The following is a 23,629-nucleotide window of genomic DNA, read 5'->3' as shown; positions in this document are numbered from 1 at the left end:
TTCAGAATCAGATTCTGGTGCTCTGGGGTCGTTCTGCTCTGTGTCTGCCCTGGCGTCCTGGTTCTCCTCCCCAGCAATATCTTCTCTTCTTTCCCAACCTTCTAGAATGTTTTCACCCATGAGGCCACTTCAGATTCCATGTCTTCTGAAGCTGTTAAAGTCCAAGTAATGTTTTCCATCTTCTCTTCGTTCTTCTAATACTTACTGTCTGCACTGTGTATCTGAACACTTAAGTACATTGTCTAGAGCTTTTCAGTAATGGCTTCTCATGCTTTCTGTCTTCAAGTGTCTCCACCCAGACTGTGGCCTTGAGGAAGGCTCAGGTACTCGGTTGGTGCCTCTTTGACCTCCAGACATTAGACTTTGGTGTTGGACATAAACTAACGAGGCATAAGGTTTGTAAGAAAGATATGAAAACAGTATGTCATATTCCACTTCTGAGGATATACCCAAAAGAATTGACAGCAGAGACTCAAAGAACTACTTGTACATCCCACATTCCTAGCAGGATTATTCATAGTAGCCAAAAGGCAGAAAAAAACCCAAGAGTCTATTGATGGGAGAATGGATAAACAAATTGCATGCATATGCACAATGGAATATTATTCACCCTTAAAAAGGAAGGAAATTCTGACACATGCTACAACATGGATGAACTTTGAGGCATTATGCTAATTGAAATGAGTCAAAAAGGAACAGATATTGTATGATTCCACTTATACGAGATACCTGGAGTAGTCAATTTATCAAGACAGAAAGTGAAATGGTGGTTGCCAGGAGATAAAGGGAGATAATTGTTTAATGGGTACAGTGTTTCGATTCCACAAGATGAAAAGAGCCCTGTGCAAGATGGAGAATGTTCTTAATGCTACTGAATTGTACTCTTAAAAATGGTTGAGATGTAAATTTTATGTTATGAATATTATGCCACAATGAAAAAAAAAAAAAAGAGCAGGTTGTTATGAGATTTCTGTGCCATACAGATCTGAAATTGTTGTCTTCTAGAAGCTGTATGAGCAGTCAGGGTAAAGCGTGACTCTCTGAGGCTCATTCAATTGACATTTCAAGGTGTATTGTCAGTGTCAGATCTCTTCAACAAAAAAATTTAAAGGGAAAATGGGAAAATTATTAATAATTGGAAGCTCTAGAAATGTTCACTTTTGGAAATGTTTAGTTACAGGAGAATCCTAGAGTGTTCTCAGCATTGTATCAAAAAAATGTGGTTAATTCATTTTCCTTTAAACAACATCCTGATATTTATTTTTCCTCTGTTTCTTTTCCTCTTTGGCTTACATGAGCCTGATAAAGATCTACAAACCACTGACCTAAAAAGGAAACCAGGCCCCACTACTTACAAAGGGCTTGGACGTCCCTCATCTCATTTCCCATCTGTCCTTTTGAAAAGAACTTTTTTTTAATTCATGGTGTTTTGTCCTCACTTTTTATTATATGCTGCCAAAAAATAATTTCAATACTTTCTTTTGGGCTTTTTATTGCAAAGTGCTCTTTTGATATAATTCCTCAAAATTTTTATCAGTCTGCATTCAGTGGTCAGTGATGTCCATTTCCATGAGCATTGTGGTTTCTGGGATATTAGTTCATGTCGAGGACTGAACCTACCTGAAAAATCTGGATAAATAATGTTTCTGAATTGACATTGGCCAGACCCTCAGGAGATAAGGATTTTAATTCTACATCAGATAATGCCTTTAATGGAAAACGGTGACAGGTCTTTTTTATCTTTTTTTTTTTTTTTATCATCAACTATGTCTTAAAAAGAAGAGCTTAGTTTTTTGGACAGCACTGATCAGCTGAGTTGAAGAGTGTGTTTATTTAGCATATAGTCTGTAGTTATACTGATCGTGCAAAGGGCTCAGACAGGGTTCTTACTTTTGAATTGCTCAAAACTTAGGAAAGGAGCTACTGAATTCATGTTAATAACAAGAAGGAGAATGTGACTAGTATCAGGACAGATTGAATCCCATGGAAATTTATTTCTGGAAGTTTAAGATAGTGGGACGTCCAGGTGCTGAGTCCTTCGTGCTTGTGTGCCTGCTACGCCGCTTCTGTCGTGTCTGACGCTTTGCAGCCCTATAGATTGTAGCCCACCAGGCTCCTCTGCCCATGGGGTTCTCCAGGCAAGGATACTGGAGTGGGTTGCCATGCCCTTCTCCCGGGGCTCTTCCTAACCCAGGGATCCAACCCGTGTCTCTTATGCCTCCTGCATTAGCAGGCAGGTTCTTTACCACTAGCGCCACCTGGGACACCCTTAGTGGTTGGAAATGCAGAGGTCCAGCCTAAGAGCCAAGCCAGGGTTACTGATCTGGGCTCACCCACAGAAACATGAGACAGCAGTCAGAGGGACCGAGCGCTTGAGGGTGCCCTCAAGGGACTGGATCTTGGGGAGCACCTTCACCTAGGAGGAAGGGAGGTGAGTGAGAATCAGACAGAAAGTGGGAGGAGGACCAGGAAAGCAAGGGGCCCTGGAAGGCAGCGAGAGGGCTTTGAAGAAGGCAGGCAGAAAGAGCCAGTGGCCCCGCACTCCTGCCGCTGAGGTGGGAGAGTGGTCCTCGGTGCCGATAACCCAGGCGTTGCTGTCTTTGTTGTTCAGTCACTCAGTCGTGTCCGACTCTTTGAGACCCCATGGACTGCCACACGCCGGGCTTCCCTGTCCTTTACCATCTCCCGGAGCCTGCTCAAACTCATGTCCATTGAGTCGGTGATGCCATCCAACCATCTCATCCTCTCTCGTCCCCTTTTCCTCCTGCCTTCAGTCTTTCCCAGCATCTAATGAGTCAGCTCTTTGCATCAGGTGGCTGAAGTATTAGAGCTTCGGCTTCAGCATCAGTCCTTCCAATGAATAGGCATGTCGTTCCAATGAATAAGCATCCTAGGCATTGTTGCCTAGGATGGTCGTTTCCTGCTAGGGCTGAAGAATTGACTGAGCGGAGCACAGAGGTCAGCGTTGAATAATAGCAGAGAGAAGGAATCCTCATGACTCAGAGCAGTAACAGGAGGTTTTGATCAGGATTGGGGAAATGAGAGAACAAGCTAGGAAGGGAAGCCCAGGAGTGAGGAAGAGGCCGAAGAGTTATGAGGGATGTATTTGGAAGTGAGGGCTCTTCAGAGGAATCTGTGGGGATGGAATGAAGGGTCTTTACAGGAAGAGTTTAGGAAGGAGAGAGAGTTCTATCTCTACTCGGGAGCAGAGGATTGGGTATTAGAGAAATTGAGAGGCGGATTGGGCTAAGGGAGGGAATGTCATGCTGGCCTGGTGAAGAACAGCCCGGGGGAGGGTTCGAAAGGGCAGGGGATGGGGAGGGTGTGGCAGCAGGTCAGCCCCCTACTGCTGTCACCGTGGCCGCAGCCCTCATCCTTTCTTACCTTGGTTAATCCAATCAAGTCTTCCAGGTCCTGTCCTTGCCCTCTTCCCGTCTGTCCTAACAGCATAGCCAGGGTGATCTTTTGAAAAGTAAGCGATTGGCAGGTCTGATCACCTCACGCCTGTGTTCAAAGGCCCTCAGTGAAGTCTTACTGTGGCTTACTGTGTTATCATCACTGCCTCCGGCCCACTCTATACTGCAGCCCCGCTGGCCTCCCTGGGGCTCCTCTGGGAGCCTCCTGCCCCAGGGCCTCTTCTCAGGCTGTTCCCTCTGCCTGATGCGCTCTTCACCCAAGCTCTCCCCCACCTCCCAGCAGGCCTCCCTCCAACCCTTGCACCCTGGTGGAGCCCTTGCCCTCTGCCAGGCCCTCCACCTGCTTCTGGGCCTTCTGGCTGTACCCAGCGCAGTCCAACTGACGTGGCACCCAGGTGGGTGCTCCAGCCCTCCTCACTGCCCCCCTGGCACCCCTCTGGGTCCTGTGCTCTGTCCTGGCAGAGAAGGCCCATCCCACAGTGGAGCGGGGCCAGTGCCGCGCTCCCGTGGGCAGCTCTCGGGGGCGTGATGATGTGTGTTCTGCTTTCTGTTAGGGAGCTTCGGCATTTACGCAGAAGGTGGGGTGAGGCTGCCCCAGCAGCTGGGCAGCCCCGGGAGCTGCGGCACCTCCTGCAGAAACCTTTAGAGAAAACATCTATCAGGTTGATCTCTGTGTTTACCTAGCACTTCAGACATCTTCATTTTTCCTCAAGACAGCTTGGTGAAGCAGTAGCTTTTTTTTTCCCCCCACCACACAGGCAATGTATGGCATGATTTTTGTTAGAAACACTATGTGGTGCTTAGGAAAACTTGTTATTGAGCAGGGAGTTGAGATTACCTACATAAATAACTAGATGAAATAAAACACACACACACTCACAATATCACCTGCATAAGTGAGTCTAAGATTTGATTTTCTCAGGTGGAATGAAAGGTATTGGATGGATCTGGAAGTCCATTACCGAAGCAGTGTCTTCCCCATATCAGGCCACAGTTTCTTTCCTTCCTCCTTCCCTCTTCCCTGGTGGCTCAGCTGGTAAAGAATCCCCCTGCACTGCAGGAGACCCCGGTTTGTTTCCTGGGCCGGGAAAATCCCCTAGAGAAGGGAATGGCTACCCACACCAGTATTCTTGGGCTTCCCTTGTGGCTCAGCTGGTAAAGAATCTGCTTGCAATGCGGGAGCCCTGGGTTCAATCCCTGGGTTAGGAAGATTCCCCTGGAGAAGGGAAAGGCTACCCACTCCTGTATTCTGGCCTAAGAATTCCATGGACTGTATAGTCCATGGGGTTGCAAAGAGTCAGACATGACAGAGCAGCTTTCCCTTTCCCTCCCTCCCTCCCTTCTCTCCCTCTCATTCTCTCTCTCTTTCTTTCTCAAATCTTCGCTTATTAAAAATAATGGGGTTTTTTTAGCTGACATTTTAAATAGGTCTGAGAGAATGATGACACTTCCACAGTGAGTGGAACTGGTTAAGCACAGACCATCGAGTAACCAATGAAGAGCAGAAGGATACTTCTATCTGTGTGATTAACGTACATGTCTTAGGTTATTAAACACAACGAACAGGCATTGATACGGGAAGATTTGAAGCAAGATGCAATCTTTGGACAGTGCAAGCAGGTGGAGGGCTATTTGTACTGTCTGTCTACCATTCATTGGAAGTCATTCTTTATTATAGTTATTTGTAAGTATAAGACCTTATTATTCTCTCCCCAAATAGAAAATAAAATCTCCACGAGAGTGGCAAACTATAGTCACTGGGTTTTTATTATAAATCATAGTGGTGTTTTTTTTTTAAATTCACCTTTGCATTTGCGATGTTCCTATGACAGTGTTTTTATCCATGGTAGGCACTTAATATGTCTTGAATAAATGGATGGATTTGGAATCTCAACACCAGCTGCCTTTGAGGTCGTAAAAGCCTAGCTCAAGGTGGTGGATGAGGGAGACAGAAGAGGGGGAAATGTGTCTGCATGCAACAACAAAACCCCCAAGTCCTTGAAGAAAATGCAAACTGAGGTTTGGGCCTCAGAATTATCAGATGCCATTTAACATATTACTGGACACACGCTTGGGGCTTCCCTGCTGGCTCAGTGGTAAAGAATCCACTTACCAATGCAGGAGACATAAGTTTGAACCCTGGGTCAGGAAGATCCCCTGGAGGAGGGCATGGCAACCCACTCCAGTATTCATGCCTGGAGAATCCTGTGGACAGAGAAGCCTCTCGGGCTACAGTCCCTGGGGTCACAAAGAGTCGGACACAACTTATTGACTAAACAACAAGAGGCACACTCTGTGGTTCCTGCAACCTGAACAGGTCCTGCTGTGTCCGCCCCTCTGCCTGGCCGAGCCCAGGTCCTGCTGAGTGTCCTGCTGGGGCCTGAGCGGCCTCGTATCAGCAGCACCTGGAGGGTGGGCCCGAGGCCCCTGAGGACGAGTTCAGGGAGCTCCACGAAGTCCCCTGATGGCAGGAGACCTCCAGTCAGGACTTCCCCGTCTGCTCAGCATTTTATCTGGAAAGCGTAACCTCCGCTCCACTGTGATTGAGATGGACTCTGCCTGGCCTGCCAGCTGTGGAAGTGCTGCCCCGACAGGACTACCGTGATGACGGTGCTCACAGAGGGGTCTGTGTGAGGTTCCCCTTCACGCAGGAGTGAGACCTTACATGTGAACGGAGGAGTGTGCCTTCCTAAGGCAAGCCCTGAAAGGAACCTTATTGGGATATTGGAATTATATAAACAGTGGACATGTTTTAACTTGACACATATTAACTATTTGGGCTTCCCTGGTGGCTCAGTGGTATAGAGTCCACCTGCCAATGAAGGAAACATGGGTTTGATCCCTGGGTTGGAAGATCCCCTGGAGAAGGGAACGGCTACCCACTGCAGTATTCTGGCCTGGAGAATCTCCATTCACAGAGAAGCCTGGCAAGCTACAGTCCATGGGATCTCAAAGACTCAGACTTGACTGAGCGACTAGACAACAACATATTCACTATTCACTATACAGGCGTTCCCACAAAGTGAAAGTGAAGTCGTTCAGCCGTGTCCGACTCTTTGCGACCCCATAGACTGTAGGCTACCAGGCTCCTCTGTCCATGGAATTTTCCAGGCAATAGTACTGGAGTGGATTGCCATTTCCTTCTCCAGGGGATCTTCCCAACCCAGGGCTCGAACCCAGGTCTCCCACGTTAGAGACAGACGCTTTACTGTCTGAGCCACCAGGGAAGACCAAAGGTAGGGTCTTTTTAACAACTAAAATTGCATTCTAAAGAAGACACAGACAACTAGAAAATAAAAGAACTTATTCTTGCCCACTCCTTCCTCAAGGCTTTGTTACTGAATGGAATGCTAGGTGCTCTAGGCACCAGGGTGGGCTTCCCTTGTGGCTCAGCTGGTAAAGAATCTCCCTGCAATGTGGAAGACCTGGCTTGATCCCTAGGTTGGGAAGATCCCCTGGAGAAGGGAACAGCTACCCACTGCAGTATTCTGGCCTGGAGAATTCCAGTCGGACACAACTGAGCAACTTCCACTTTCACATTTCACTTCCCTAGGCACCAAGGTAGGGGTAAGACCTGAGATACAGTCATCTGGTTCTAGATTTTAGCCCCAGTCTGTCTGTTAGTAATCTGGGTATTTTGGTAAGCAAGAAACCATCCTAAAATTCACTTTTCTTAACCTGTTATTCAGCGGGTACATTTGCCCTAAAATCTGGGTTCTCATTAGATGTATGAGAATCCACAGAGGCAGCACCGTTCACGGAAGCTGTCTGCACCCCTGACCAGTGTCCTCTAGGCGGCACAGAGCGGGTTGAGTGACCAGGGTGCCTATCAGAGCGTGCTTCCTCTCCTCTAGTAGCATCGTTTTGTTTTTGAGGGTGGCAGTTTTTAGTTGCAAAGTCATACGATGTGGAGAGCAGGCTGAGCCCTTACTCATGGGGAAGCTGGCCCTGCCACTCGTTCCCTGGCTGCTCCTGGTCTTCTGGGCACCCTCTCTCTCTCTCCATCCTCACCTGTGCAGTGATACTTAGGAAGTGATTAAAAATGAGCCTCTTTGTTTAATACCAACCCCCATCTCTCTAAAAACTGAACTTAATTGATGAGTCCAGTCACTAAGTATTATGAACATTTAACTTAGTTAGAATTTACTGCACTTGAATAAGCTGTTATGTCATATATAATCTGGGGGGGGGGGTGGGTTGCAAGGTAGCAGAATGAAATTTTTATGACTCTCAAAGGTCTGCTGACATTTATAAATGTACATATATGTCACTTTAGGAAACAGGACATTATGCATTGACAGAGCTACTTGATGTCTCACCAGTTGCTAAGACAGTGTCTCATTTGGAGCCTCAAGTGATCTTTCTTTTTTTAAAAAAATTATTTATTTTTGGCTGTGCGGGGTCATCGTTGCCGTGCACAGTCTTTCTCTAATTGTGGCAAGCGGGGGCTACTCCTGTTGCAGAGCACGGGCTTCAGGAGTCACAGCTCTAGGAGCACAGGCTCAGCACTTGCGGCACGCAGGCTTCGTTGCTCCGGGCACGTGAGATCTTCCCAGACCAGCGATTGAACCCGTGCAGATTCTTATCCACTGTACCACCAGGGGAGTCCACCTCAAGTGATCTTACAACTAAACAAGACAGCCTCCATTTAAAAGTCCCAATGACGCATTCACCCAGACATTTATGTTACTAAAGGTGTTGGAGAAGCGAAGATGACTAGCACAGTCTGCGGTTCTTGAGTCTGGTAGGCGATACAGCAAGGTTTTTTGAGTCGTTTTAGCAGAATCGCTTGCTGTGTGCTGCGGGAGGTGGGAGTGAGCCGCTCCACCAGCCAGGCAGAGGGGGCCAGTTCCTTAGGGAGTGAGAAGTAGCTTGTGTGCTGGAGGGTGGAAGAAGGGCAGGAGGAGAGTCCAGGAAAGTCAGTACCACTGGTCACCAAAGGCCTTAGGTCATGCTGAGCAGTCTGGAGTTTAATCTGATGGCATTGAGGGGGTCACTGAAAGAATTTAAGCTGAGACATTGACTCTATGGATGAGAGTTTTAGAAAGATGACTGACATCTGTGCAGAGGGGTGGCGGAGGGAAGGTGGGCCTACTCGTCGGGGAGGGTGCACACTGAGGGTCACACAAGAGCGCCCTAAATCGTGTGTTGTCATGGCAACGGACAGCAAGGAAAGTCCTTGAAGCCACAAGGTGACACTGTGAGGGAACCGAGACCGTTAAAAGATAGAAGCTAGGGGACCGTGCAGGGGCTGGTAAAGAGGAGCTGTCAGAGGCAGAGAGATGTCCACTTCTCTGTCCACATCAGGCTTGTCCTTGCGATGTTTTAATTCATTTCTTGGGCGTTTTGTTGTTGTTTGTTTGTTTTTGATGTGGGCCATTTTAAAAGCCTTTATTGGATCTGTTACAATATTGCTTCTGTTTTTTGTTTCGGTTTTTTGGCCGTGAGGCATGTGGGATCTTAGTTCCCCGACCAGGGATTGAACCCGCATCCCTTGGCCTGGAAGGTGGAGTCTAACACTGGACCTCCAGGGAAGTCCTGGGAGTTTGTCTTTTTTGTTTGTTTGTTTAAATCCCTTTAGAAACCTAAATGGGAATCTTTCTCCCGACTCTTGTCTGGTCCCAATGCTTTGTTTGTTTCCTTGATTATTAGTGAATTAAACACTGAAAATCCTCAGGAAACTGCCTCCCTGGAAATGGACTTGTCTGATCTTCATGGAACACTGTGGGTCTGCGGCCAAGCTATGATCTCCGCAGTGAGATGTGGGGAACGCCCTGGGTAAATTTCAGTTTCCAGCGTAGCTTGGGATTGAATCTTCTCAAAAGCGAGTCATCTGCTCTGAAACAAATGCCTCTGCCAGATATCTGGAAAGCTTCCATTACTGCTGTGCCCAGTAAGTGGCAGCGAAGTCCCCAGCCTCGTCCAAAGGGAGGTCTAACACCGCGCTGGATTCGCAACGTTTTACTGCACTGACAGACGCATTCAAGGGGGCATTTCCGGCAGATTCGCAGGGACCCAGAGACGAAAGGAAGTGGGTGTTGGGCGCTGTCTCTCTAGCAGGGGATAGTTGAAAATGTATTTGGCCCAGCTGACCACAATAGAAATTCTACCCAGGGCTTAACTCTTTAGCGAGGGAGAGGGGCTGGGCCCCAGCGACGCCCGCCTGGGAACTCAGCCCTCCTGGGCTTCCGTTTCTCACACGCCCACTTGCCTCCTTTCACAGAGCCCTGGCCCCTCCCACCCCCACTCCAAGGGTGCCCTGCTCCTCCTGGTAGACCAGAGTACTCCTTCTCCGGCAAATGCATTTGAAGGGCTAGCTCTGCTAAGAAAATGGAAACAAACTTAATAATCAACGCAAGTACAGGTGCTTCCCAGGTGGCTAGTGGTAAAGAACCTGCCTGGCAACGCGGGAGGTGTAAAAGACACGAGTTCAGTCCCTGGGTCGGAAAGATCCCCTGGAGGAGGAAATGGCAACCCACTCCAGTATTCTTGCCTGGAGAATCCCACGGACAGAGGGGCCTGGTGGGCTACAGTCCACGGGGTCGCAAAGAGTCAACTGAACATGACTTAGTGACTGATCTCACACACACAGACACACAGTTCCTTCATCTGGGATTACAGACAGGAGAGGTTGCCTGCTAAGACAGTCCACATCTTAGCCTGGCGGTGGGTTGGAGCTGACAGATCTGGAGGCCTGGTGGAGGCCTGGTGGGCTGGACTGTCTAGCAGGTGGTCAGAGTGGGCCTGGGGCCCTCTCCTCTCTGACTTTAGGCCATCTCCAGGCCCCAAGATCCATCTTAAAGACAGTGGGAGCCTAGGTATTCCCTTCTGTCTCTCTGCTCTGCAGCCATACCTGCTAACCGGTTGCCAGGGAGGATCCTCTGCACCTCTTCTAACTCTGTCTCATCTGGTGCACTAGGGCCCTGCCTTCCTTTAAGGCTGTTCTGCTCAGGACACCTGAGGAGCCGGCTCTGAGCCCCACACTCCCTCCTGGGCTGCCAGTGGTGTTTGTTTTTCTCCCTCAGGGCGGAGACTCCCAGCCCTGTGCTCCTTTGAACCAAGAGATGGGGAGAGTCTTTGTGGATCTGCACAGCTGGGTCGAGTTCCAGGCCACCCACTTCTCTGGGATCTTGTCTCCAGCTCATTGTTCCTGTGTCCCAGGGGGAGGGTGGGCCTTTTGTTTCAGTGTCTTAATTGAAGTCCTATAAAATAATGATATTTTAAACACCCAAGAGATATGCCTACTTCCCACAAGGAATGAAGAGGGTTGTTTAATGCCCATTATAAAATGATTAATAAAAAAATCAGATGCCCTACGAATTGAGAGGATTAGAAAAATAAAGAAATGATGATACAAAAGAACATCTTTGTTAATACTAACAGCCTGTATTTAAGTCAACACAGTGAATCTCCCCTCCTTATAATCCAATTCCTTTCATAAAAACACATTAAAACTATTCCTTTAAGAAAATAAGTGGGATAATATGACTGAAAATCAAAAAAGGTATTCATCTTGTTTGTGGACATCTTTTAAGTTTTTAGTTTCTCAAAGAGCAATTCGTAGTGCTCAGATAATACATCATTTGTGGAGAGAGAGACAGAATTCCATGGAACTGTGGAGTTTTTAAACCACAGAGGAAACCTGGAGATCCTAGAAAACCTTGGATGTGGAAGGTTAAAACTGTCCTCCAAGACCATACAGCTAATTAGAGGCAGAGCTCAGATGAGAACTCAGGTTTCCTGGCCCTCAAGTCCAACCTCTTTCCAAGATCACTTCTCAAATTCTTCCGTAGGAAGTTTAATTAAATTATGCGCCTCACATTGCTTGCGGTTTGAAACATGAGCGCCTTGGTATCCCGGCTTCAGTGGGGTCAGCGTGGCGTGTTAGACCACACTGGTGCAGGAAAGACGGAGCCCTGGCCAGGTTGGGGGCGGGAAATTCATTAGTAAGAGGGATTCCAAGTTGAAGCTAAAGAAACAGGGCCGTGGCAGGCCATCAGGGAAGAGCAGTGAGTGGTGAAGAAGAGGAGCAGAAGATGCCAGGAAGCCTGGGCTGGGGCCCAGGTGTGGAAACATGGTACCCTTCAGAGGCCCTGATTCCTTGGGCTAAGCATCCCACTTTCCATATGTGGCTCATAGCTATTCAAGTGACCCCTGTTTTTGGAGGGAATCATGTCAGCCAAGATAAAAAAGTTTATAAAATAAAAAAGTCTCTATTTGAAATTTGGCCTTCCAAACTAGACGTGGCTATAGTCATAAAATGTAATCTTCCTATTGGGGTCCGGAGGTACCTCTGCATTTTATCATTTCACTCCATTAAAAAAAAAGTTCAGGGACTTCCCTGTTGGTCCAGAGGTTAAGGCTTCGCCCTCCAACACAGGCAGTGCGAGTTCGATCCCTGGTCAAGGAGCTAAGGAACCCACATTTCTTGTGGCCCCAAAACTGAAACATAAAAAGCAGTATTGTAAAGGTTTCAATAAAGACTTAAGAAAATACAGCTTTAAAAAAATCCAATAAAGCCAATAAAGGCTCTCAGGTGTTCATGCATCGTTATGTAAGCCCTTTGGAAGAGAACTTCACCTTTTCCTCCTCCTCTTGCAGTCCTAGTAAGTTTCCTTTTTAATTAATCTTAAAATTTTGTGAAAGGTCTCATAAGACTCATGTCCATGCTTGGCCAAGGTGATTAAGGATTTCTGTGAGTCAAGCACTGCCCAGATTTAACCTAAGTAACAGTATTGACTGGAAATGATTTAATCTATTATAGTAGCTGGAAGAAGACTTTTATTTTTAAACTGTATTTTGTGCTATTAGATTTATATCCCAAAGGTTGTCTGAAATGCTATGTTTAGGTTCAATTTTCAGATTTTATCACACTTCATAGTGTGTAATTTTTTTTCTCCCTACCCCTTGCACAAAAAAGACTTGTACCTTTTTCAGTAGAAAAAGGGGCCACCTGAGGCTTTCCAGGTGGTGTAGTGATAAAGAACCACCCTTGCCAATGCGAGAGACATGAGTTCGATCCCTGGGTGGGGAAGATCCCTTGAAGGAGGAAACGGCAACCCACTCTGGTATTCTTGCCTGGAGAATCCCATGGACAGAGGAGCCTGGTGGGCTACAGTCCATGGAGTCACAGAAGAGTCAGACATGACCTAAGCAACTTAGCACACACGCACCCCTTCTACATTGACTTTTTAGTAGAGTGGCAATGATTTATTTCCAAACAAAGGAATGGTACTAACGCTCTTTAAATGTCCACCTTGGTGTTGATTTATATAAAGTGGCTACAGACCTGTTTTTTAGCAGGAATATGATTTTAATGAGTGGAAAAGAATACCACAGCAATGAAAAAGAGAACTAAGCTCATTTTTGAGATGAATTTTAGTCTTCATTGAGTAGAAATCAGATATTGATTTGGAGTCTGTTGTAAGTCAGATAAATGAAACTACAGAAATTTAATGTGAATTGATTTGACATCCAATAGACTATTACCTGAATGTGACTTTTAATACATAAAATATATGGAGAAATTAAAATAGAGCATTCAGTTACTTATGCGACAGTCTTCCCTTGTCAATTCCCATAATGGACCAGAGGACTTTTTGAAATAATAGGGAGGAAAGCTGCAAGTAATGGATGATTATTGGTAGGCTCCTATTTCTATCTCCATTGACTGTTTTATCCATTCATTTCTTGAAACATTTATTGAGTACTTAGCAGATAGAAAGATACATCTTCTGCCCTCAAAGGAACCCAGAGTCTGGATGGAAGGGGAAAAAAGGACATGTGTCTGCAGAAGGGTTTTGGGTAATGGAGTCAGAGATTGACGAGCTATCAGAGGGTGCCTCGGGAGGTGTGGTTTATAAGGTCACCAAGGTCTGGGTTCAGATCTCGACTTTCAAACCCCGGAGACTGGGTTTGGGCTGGTGTGACCAGAGTTGTTTGGGCTCAGTGGAAATGACTTGTAGCAGCTAACTATGAGAGAACAAACCAGAAACCATTTGATACTGTGCACTGACAGCTAGTGGGCTTCCCTGGTGGCTCAGCTGCTGAAGAATCTGCCTGCACTGAGGGAGACCTGGGTTCCATCCCTAGGTTGGAAGATCCCCTGGAGAAGGGAACATCTACCCACTCCAGTATTCTGGCCTGGAGAATTCCGTGGACTAGATAGTCCATGGGGTCGCAAAGAGTGACTGAGATTCGACATGACTGAGCGACTTTTACTTCACTTCACTTCACTTCCACTTTCACTTCAATTCACTGAGAACTAGAATTAATCAGCAGATCAGAATACATTGATTGGCTGTGTGTTCTCTGATTAGGAGAGTTGACATGGGAGTTACAATAAACAAGTGACTTGGTGAGACTAGACTGGAAGCAAAGGCAACAAGTGGAAAGACCTTGGCAACCGGTGGTATCAAACAGTGACTCCTCATTGGAACCAAGTCCAGGAGTCCCCCGGGGGGTCCCAGTCTTTCCTATTAGATGGTAACAAAGACACTGACAGAAGGGCTCTGGTCATACGAACCTAGTTCTTTCTGTTGGCCCATTCTTTCCTTATAAAACCATTGGCTAAGCTATAGGTTGGTGCAGTTTTAGAGTCATGTACTTAAAGCCTAAAGAGTTCTAGGCATTTTCCTTTGGCATAGAATGTGTTTTTTAATTCTAAGACTAAATGGGTTTGTTTTTTTGTGTGTACACACACACACACACACACACACACACAGAGTTAATCTCATCTATTATGACTTGATTTTGTTACTTTGACTTTCTAAGGGTAGGGTTATCTTCACATTTCTCTTCCTTTCCATACTAAACACAACTTGTACTCATCCTGTGAAGTTTAACTGAAGCATCTTTGCCTCGGTGCACATCTTCTTGGCGTTCTCTTCTCCTCCCTGTTGGATTTGGACTCTGCTACTCTTTCGTCTCATTCCAGCCTGTGATTTTGTGTTCTTCTTTCCTACACCTTTCTGGTATGGTGGGTGGTTAGAAACACATGGTTGATTGGTTTAATTATGCCCAATGCTCTCTTATCTGTTAAAGGTCGTCTGTCTTTAATGATTAAAGTTGCTTTCTTTTTAGAATGAGAGCATAATGTCACTTTGATCCACACACACACACACACACACACAAAAAGGTTCATTTCCTATTTCTCACCTTAAAGAAATATTTGGAAAAGTGTCACATAATTAAAGTTTCTTGAGTTGTTAATTCCACCAGGAAAATTCTATAGTAAATTTTCTTTCTTCCTGATGTTGTGATGGGGATTGGGCCAGAAATGACCCTAAAAGTCCTATTTCTTGGCCTGAGTTATTTCATGAACATTTTAAAAGTCTGATAATTAATTTTTAAAAAATCTTGAGAGAACCAAATAAATCAAGATAAGGACACAGTAAGTGAGGATACAGAATATGTCCTCCTTTGAAGTATATGGGCCAGAAATGACCCTAAAAGTCCTATTTCTTGGCCTGAGTTATTTCATGAACATTTTAAAAGTCTGATAATTAATTTTTAAAAAATCTTGAGAGAACCAAATAAATCAAGATAAGAACACAGTAAGTGAGGATACAGAATATGTCCTCCTTTGAAGTGTATGTAATTTCTTTATTATACCTGACTCTTAGCACTTTTGACAATCTCTTCTAATGTGTGACTTTCAAGCTTTTGGAATAGATTATGCCTCCAGTGCTTACTGTCACTCATCTCTGTGGCCTTTCGTGGAACCAGGTGTATAATAAGGGTCACTGTTTGTGACTTTCATGAAGAAACCAAGGGCCAGTGTGTTGAAAGCCCTCCTGGAGGAGGCTGAATGAATCAACAATTCACCTGTAAAGGACTTAGGTAGAGAACAGAGTTCCTCGCTTCCCTTCCTTTAGCCTGCTGCTGCTGCTAAGTCGCTTCAGTCGTGTCCAACTCTGTGCGACCCCACAGACGGCAGCCCACCAGGCTCCCCCGTCCCTGGGATTCTCCAGGCAAGAACACTGGAGTGGGTTGCCATTTCCTTCTCCAATACATGAAAGTGAAAAGTGAAGTCACTCAGTCTGTCTGACTCTTTGCCACCCCATGGACTGCAGCCCACCAGGCTCCTCCGTCCCTGGGATTTTGCAGACAAGAGTACTGGAGTGGGGTGCCATTGCTAAAAGAGGCTTATTCTAAAAGTTGAATTTGATTGTTTTCAAAGATGGACACAGTGCAAGTAAAGAGTGAATACAGGTGAAGTGGACACAACAGGGGGTAAATATAGGCAAGAAATAAGATTATTAAAAAAATGTATGCCCTTTATACCCTGAGAAAACCATGGTTGAAAAAGACACTTGTACCCCAGTGTTCATTGCAGCACTATTTACAGTAGCTATGACATGGAAGAAAGCTAGATGTCCATCAACTAATGAATGGATAAAGAAGCTGCGGTACATATATACAATGGAATATTACTCAGCCATAAAAAGGAACACATTTGAGTCAGTTTTAATCAGGTAGATGAACCTAGAGCCTGTTATATAGAGTGAAGTAAGTTAGAAAGAGAAGAAGATCATATTCTAAAGCGTGTATATGGAATTTAGAAAAGTGGTGCTGATGAACCTATTTGCAGGATCGTAATGGAGATACACAGAGAACAGATTTGTGGACATGGCGGGAAGGAGAGCATTGGACACATTGAGAGAGCAGCATGGAAGCATACACAGTACCCTATGGAAAACAGAGAGCAGTGGGAATTTGCTCTATGACTCTGGGAACTAGCCTGGAGGGGTGGGATGGGGTGGGAGGTGGGAGGGAGTTTCAAGAGGGAGGGAACGTGTGTATACCTGTGGTGGCTTATGTTGTTGTATAGCAGAAACTGATACAATATTGTAAAGCAGTTGTCCTTCAATTAAAAATAAATTGTTAAACAATGTATGCCCTGGAGTTCTTCCCCTGTGCTGAAGGGGGAGGGACCACAGATTTTACCCTAAGTTTCCTCCAGCCTTAGAAAGAAGAGAAACAACTGGACAGAGGCTGGGCAATCCCAGCTTAGTAATTAGCCCAAAGATGGATTCTGTCAACACGATGATTTCACGTGTGCTGTTTTTATAGCTATGATCTGTTGATAGTAACCCAAGAATTACAGTCCATAGGAGGAAAAAAAAAAAAAAAAATCTAGAACATTCCTTTCTGAAACCCAGGGCCTGGTTATCTCATACTGACACTACAATCCCTTCCAAATAGCATTAATTAGGGTAGATTAATTAGGTAGATTTGCTGCCTAAAGTGAGACTTTTTATTCTTTAAAGTATGCGTTTAAGCCTCATGACATAAGAGCAGTTCCAAGTTATAGGTGGTAAGATAGTGTTCACAAATTGCAGATTCAGTCAACAAACATGGATTAAGGACCTGCTGCGTCTCCCACTGGGGATGTGGCAATAAATAAGAATGGGTGTAAAAGGCAGGTAAGAGGTGGCTGTACAACAATGTGAATGTGTTTAATGGCCCTGAACCTGGACACTTAAAATGGTTCAAATGGTAAATGTAGTGTCTGACTTACCACGATTTTAAAAAGGCAATTAAGGCAAGTAAAAGGCAACACAGTGGTTCTAGATCAAGCACGTGGGGCGGGGGAGTGTGAGGGTCTCTGAAAGTGGCCTCTTCCCTGCCTGCAGGGGGTCCCTGGGCCCTGCGGTGCAGAGGAACTTGGGAGCCACTGCCTTCACCTTTTGCACTTTAAGGAGCCTGCTGGGGTCTGGGGTCTGCAGCGCCTGACCTGAGGCGGAAGGGGAAGGGCCCGCTGCCCCGAGAGGCCAGCGCCTTTCGGTCTCCACTCATCAAGGCTCACCCTGGTGCTCTCCTTCACAGACGGCCCTCCTGAGACGACAGGACCGGTACCAGCGCTCCACCGTGCCCCACAACGCGCTGCAGGACGCCCAGAGCCTATTTGTGACAGAGGTAATGTGCTGCTTCTACACTAGCTCACGTGTTAACTAAGTGATTTTTCTCTAGTGCCACCTCCCCCTTTAAAGATTTCAGTGGTATTTTCAAGACAGTGTCAGAGAGAGATAATTACATTTTTATCATAGCTGTTAAAATAGTCGATAGAATAAAGTGCAGTTTTCCGAGTCTGAAACGTGGACAGAAATGTCAACAGGGGTCCATTTATGACAAAACACAAATTTGACAGAACTTATTTCATAGGCTTAAAAATAAAGAGTAACTTGTAAATGGACACCTGGCAGACATTGATATTCTTTTCAAGGGAAACTCAGCACATGCATTTATGTGTTTGTTGACTTCATTTATATGTTTGTACATGTAACTTTTTATCGAGACTACTTCAGTATTCATGAAGTGGCAGGTAATAATGAGCATAATAACTATCCTTTATCAATATATGATTATTATTACTTTTGTTTGATCATACAGGTAATTACTCTTTTGTTAAGGAGGAAAGAGAAATTACTGCATCGAGATTGCTTTCTTTTTCTTTCTTGGGGTTTGTTTCTTCTTCCAGGTGCCTTTAGATGGGATGAATGAATTAGGTGTTTTAACCTTGTTTCTTGAAGTGCTCCTTCATTTAAAAAAAAATAGTGAATTTTTATCCCCATTCTTCTAGTTGATGTTTAGAAGCTAACCATGCCATCAATAAATTTGCCTGCTACAAGGAAGTTAGACGCTATTGTAAGTGAAGAGCAATTACAGTAACAACATTTAGATTCCATGGATTGTTAAAGAATTTTTTTTTTTTTTGATGTGGGCCATTTTTAAATAGCTTACTTATTTTGGACTGTGCTGGGTCCTCGTTGCTTCGAGGGCTTTTCTCCCATTACAGTGAGAGGGGGCCACTTTTTGTTCAGTGGCTTCTCCTGTTGCAGAGAACGGGCTCTAGAGCACAGTCTCAGAAGTTGTGGCATGCGGGCTTGGTTGCTCCAAGGCACGTGGGATCTTCCTGGATCAGGGATCGAACCCGTGTCTCCTGCATTGGCAGGTGGATTCTTCACCACTGAGCTACCAGGGAAGCCCTCCATTGGGATTTTTCAAAAAACTGAACGTGGTTAAATTATCTGAAGTATGTTCTCTTATCGTTCTGAAGATAACTTCTTGCGTTACCTCCTTTGCCGCTCTGTTCCTAACACTGATGCAAGACAAATGCGGTCCGATATGCTTCAGTTTACATCATCTCAAATGTTTATTTTAAACAGGACACAGGCGAACCGTCCTGCAGCCTGTTTTGGTACAGAAAGTCACATTGTGGCACAGCCACACCCCTCGCTCACATATGCCTGTGACTCTTGACATTACTGCTCAGGCTCGATGGTTGCGACAGACAGCGTGTCCCTGAGAGCCGAAAACATTCACTATCTCGCCTTCTGCAGAAAACGTTTGCTGATACTTGTTTTAAGGCATATCATAAAACTGTTAATTACTAATTCAACTCTCCCAGTTTCTTAAAAAATAGGATTTTTGAAGGATGCCTCTCCATCGAGTCTTTCATCGCTGCAGCCGGAGCAATAGCGACTTCACCCTGTGTGCAGGGGCCAGCACAGCCCCACCCTCTTGGGCCCCTTCCACCAGGGTGGAGTGCCCCAGCACTTCCTCCCCATCCTCTCGTCCATGGGAGGATGACCTAATGGCTTAAAAAAAAAAACATACACACACAAAAAAAACCTTTCAGTATAAAACCTCAAAATATTATTGAATTTCAAGACTTCGAAAGGTCAGTCATGAAACCAACCAGTCAGATTCCTGCCTCTTTAGAGATAGTTCTCCAGGTACTGATTTCTGATCGAACCCCTTGTCTTCTGGATTTTCTGCAGCCCCAGTCTCGTGGGGGTTGCTAGATTGTTCTCTGTTCCTGTGTTGGAATTCAGCTTGTGCCTGCCATGTGGGCAGTCAACAATGGCTTATGAAACAAGTGACTCTCTGGCTACTTAACCTGGTTAACTATATCTTTTGCAGTTCCTAATTTTTTTTTTTTTTTGCTTGCTCCTTGGAAAAAAAGCTATGACAAACCTATACACCATATTAAAATGCAGAGACATCACTTTACCTACAAAGGTCCATATAGTCAAAGCTATGGTTTTTCTAGCTGTCATGTATGGATGTGAGAGTTGGACCATAAAGAAAGCTGGGCACGGAAGAATTGATGCCTTAGAATTGTGGTGCTGGAGGAAATCTTGAGAGTCCCTTGGACTGCAAGGAGATCCAGCCAGTCCATCCTAAAGGAAATCAGTCCTGAATATTCATTGGAAGGACTGATGCTGGAGGTGGAAGCTCCAATACTTTGGCCACCTGATGTGAAGAATTGACTCATTGGAAAAGACCCTGATGCTGGGAAAGATTGAAGGCAGGAGGAGAAGGGGATGACAGAAGATGAGATGGTTGGACGGCATAACCCACTCAATGGACATGAGTTTGAGCAAACTCTGGGAGATAGTAAAGGAGGGGGAAGCCTGGTATGCTGTAGTCCATGGAGTCTCAAAGAGTCGGCCACGACTTAGCGACTGAACAACAAATAGTTTAAAATATGTAAACTGTAATTATCTTTCTTATCCATTTTGCCTAAGATATTAAAAATCTGGGCACTCAGGTATCTGCTCATAAATACACTGATTGTGTACAAGTATATACTTATTTGGGCTTCCCTAGTGGCTCAGGTGGAGAAGACAATGGCACCCCACTCCAGAACTCTTGCCTGGAAAATCCCATGGATGGAGGAGCCTGGTAGGCTGCAGTCCATGGGGTCGCTAAGAGTTGGACACGACTGAGTGACTTCACTTTCACTTTTCACTTTCATGCATTGGAAAAGGAAATGGCACCCCACTCCAGTGTTCTTGCCTGGAGAATCCCAGGGACGGGGGAGCCTGGTGGGCTTCCGTCTGTGGGGTCGCACAGAGTTGAACACGACTGAAGTGACTTAGCAGCAGCAGCAGCAGTACCTCAGGGGTAAAGAATCCACCTGAAGTGCAGGAGCCACAGGAGATGCGGGTTTGATCCCTGGGTCAGGAAGATCCCCTGGAGGAAGACGTGGCTACTCACTCCAGTATTCTTGCCTGGAGAATCCCATGGACAGAGGAGCCTGGCGGGCTACAGTCCGTGGGGTTCCAAAGAGTCAGACACAACTGAATCGACTTAGTACGCCTGCATACGTGAAGAGGTCATGGTGTCTCTGTGAACTGGAATCTAAATCTTTCTTCCTAGTTACCTCACACCATCCCTTATAAACAAAATGAGATGCTGAGGGCAAATGTATGTAATACTGACTCATGAGCAAGTTGTAATGTGTGTAAATACCATGAAAGAGTCTTTAGGGTCGCACTTTTCACTTACTTTCGTGTTCTTATAGAGGCCACATGACTTCTTAGGGACCTATTGGGTTTAAGTGAGGAGCAACATGTTGTTATGTAAATGCAGCAAGAGGAGGTGAGGTTTGTCTCCTTGTAACCCCTGCTCCTGGATCACGAATGATAATGACTCTAATGACCCCTCTCCTAAGGGTAATGTTTCGGTGGTTCTTAAGCTTCAGGGAACCTCTCTCTGTGGTGGAATTTCAGGCATGAGAGGGTTGAGGGGAAAGAACTATTTTGATGTTGGTGTGGGTGTGCATTCGTAAACTTTCCCAAATGTTCTCCAGAAGTCATCACATGTCTTTTTCCTTTTTTTCTTACACTTTCTATTTTTTCTGCTCCTCCCAATAGTGCATCAAAACCTATAACTCTGACTGGCATCTTGTGAATTATAAATATGAAGATTACTCAGGAGAGTTTCGACAGCTTCCAAAGTGAGTACACGATCTGACTGCACAAGATGGAGTTAAACACACAGAGAAAAGTCTTTGTACTTGAAACACCCAGGGAAGTGAGTAACTTCACATGCTGTCAGAGTGATAAGAGAACGTGTTTCTAGATGGTTTGTGTGTATGTGGACGCTTCCTTGGTAGCTCAGCTGGTAAAGAATCCGCCTGCAATGCCGGAGACCCTGGTTCGATTCCTGGGTCAGGAAGATCCCCTGGAGAAGAGATAGGCTACCCACTCCAGTATTCTTGGGCTTTCCAGGTAGCTCAGCTGGTAAAGAGTCCATCCACAATGTGGGAGACCTGGGTTCAATCCTGGGTTGGGAAGATCCCCTGGAGAAGGGAACGGCTACCCACTCCAGTATTCTGGGCTGGAGAATTCCATGGACTATATAGTCCATGGGGTGGCAAAGAATTGGACATAACTGAGCGACTTTCACTTTCAGTACTTTTTACTTTTTGTGTGTATGTGGGTTAGCTGTTGTTTACAAGGAATTTGACCACAGAACTCAAACCTAGTAGTATGGGATTGGTTGGTGATAAACTCACGGATGGTTTAATTGTGTTCAGTGCCACTCAGGGTACCACTGATAAAACACAAACAGGTGACGGTTTGTTTGTTTGTTTGTTTGTTTAAGTGAGAAATAGGAAACAAAGTAAATATAAGGGTATTGAACTATGTTGGGGTGTGTTTTATCTTAAGACTATTTTGAAGAGACATGAAAAGCATTTTATATTGAGCAAATTTTATATTTTAAAAAGCATTTTCCCAGACAAATTTCTTCACTTCCTTTAATGTATTAACTCATTCTGAACTACACCAAAAGCCAGTGTGTTTAGATTGATAATGGTAGTTAAAGTAAACCAGGTATAGATAGGTCTCGCCTTGAGAGGAGATCTCTTATAAAATGGTACATCCTGAAATGATACAGTTGGCAAATTTTGGTTTATTATGAAAGTTGAAAGCAAACAGTGATGGATTCTGTGTCAAAAGTAACTGTTGCCAATGAAAATTGTACTTGAGACTCTATTAATATATTTTTTCTTTGTGTTTGCTGCATCTGTGAGTGTGAACTGTTTTTACTGTTCTCAATGGACCTAGCTGTTTGTTTTTTTTCTGTTTGTGTGGTTCAGCCACTCCTTAAGAGTGTTCAGCCAACTTCCCAGTCTTCTCTTTTAAACCTCGGCTGAGAACACTCCCTTCCAGCATTGTCTTCTCCAGATGGCTCTGTTCCTTGCTTCTATATTTACCCAACACTCATCTGAGGCCTTGATTCTTCCCCTTTGATTGAATTCACCTATGGTTACTGATAGGCTTGTTCATGCTGTTCTCATGACTGAAAGAGAACAGACTGAGGATATAGTATATTTACTACACGATATACTGTTGCTGCTGGTGGATTTTACCTCTGAGCATTAATAAGAGTTTCAATCATGTGATGAGGAGGAGGAGTTTGTAACAGTGACTTAAGAACATAGATTCTGTAGTCTGCTGGCGTCATCTACCTCCTCTGCCCTCTGTAAGCCTCAGTGTCCTCATCTGTTAAGTGGTCTTGGCACCGGTTCCCGCCATCTAAAGGATGAAGGGAAGTGCCACATGTGGAGTGCAGCACGGCGCCTAGCATGTGATAGCTGGAACTGTTATTGTCCTCTTTTTATCATTAATACCATCATCATTAAGACTGCTTTGCAGTCACTTCAAAGGCAGTGACCTCATTTAAGCTTCATGTTAAAGTTATTCTGCTGCTGCTGCTAAGTTGCTTCAGCCGTGTCTGACTCTGTGCGACCCCATAGTCGGCAGCCCACCAGGCTCCCCCGTCCCTGGGATTCTCCAGGCAAGAACACTGGAGTGGGTTGCCATTTCCTTCTTCAATGCATGAAAGTGAAAAGTGAAAGTGAAGTCGCTCAGTCGGGTCAGACTCCTAGCAACCCCATGGACTGCAGCCTAGCAGGCTCCTCCATCCATGGGATTTTCCAGGCAAGAGTACTGGAGTGGGTTGGCATTGCCTTTTCCACCACGTCTTTATTTCTTTGTACACATTACCATTATTAACATGCCTAACTCCCAGCAAGCTATGCCATCTTGTCTGTAAAGCTTTTGGGAGCAATGTCGTCAGTTGTTTCCATTCTTCAGCCAAGTGGGCCAGCTTTGGATTTGTTCAAGTCTTGCTCCTCTGATGTGGGAAGAAATCTGGCATCTCTTCATAGACTAGGTAATTATAAAACAAGTTTCTTTCTTCTTTTTAAAGCAAAATGGCCAAGTTGGATAAACTTCCGGTTCATGTCTATGAAGTGGACGAGGAGGTTGACAAAGACGAGGTAGGATTGCTCGCTTATGAATTTAAAAATCGACTTAGTTCACAGTTAGACGACTTATTGGAAAATTACCAACATGTATCCAAAACAGGAATTGGAATGTTTCTTGAAACAGGGGAAGAATTTTTAAAAAATA

General features: G+C 45.1%; 1 protein-coding gene across 16 annotated transcripts in view; it reads left to right on the top strand.

Moving 5' to 3' along the window:
* DOCK9 (dedicator of cytokinesis 9) overlaps nucleotides 1–23,629 on the top strand; it is a 323,308-nt gene that overhangs the window by 138,270 nt on the left and 161,409 nt on the right. For all 16 annotated transcript variants that reach the window (XM_070800425.1, XM_070800419.1, XM_070800422.1 and 13 more), the window contains exons 3-5: nucleotides 17,247–17,336; nucleotides 21,083–21,165; nucleotides 23,427–23,496. In XM_070800425.1, coding sequence (XP_070656526.1) covers nucleotides 17,247–17,336; nucleotides 21,083–21,165; nucleotides 23,427–23,496 — 243 coding nt within the window. The remainder of the gene's footprint in view (nucleotides 1–17,246; nucleotides 17,337–21,082; nucleotides 21,166–23,426; nucleotides 23,497–23,629) is intronic.

Source organism: Bos indicus, chromosome 12, assembly GCF_029378745.1.
Source record: "Bos indicus isolate NIAB-ARS_2022 breed Sahiwal x Tharparkar chromosome 12, NIAB-ARS_B.indTharparkar_mat_pri_1.0, whole genome shotgun sequence".
NCBI classification, from domain to species: Eukaryota; Metazoa; Chordata; class Mammalia; order Artiodactyla; family Bovidae; genus Bos; species Bos indicus.
Note: the sequence above shows the minus strand (reverse complement) of the source record. Positions and strands in the feature narration are given on the sequence as shown.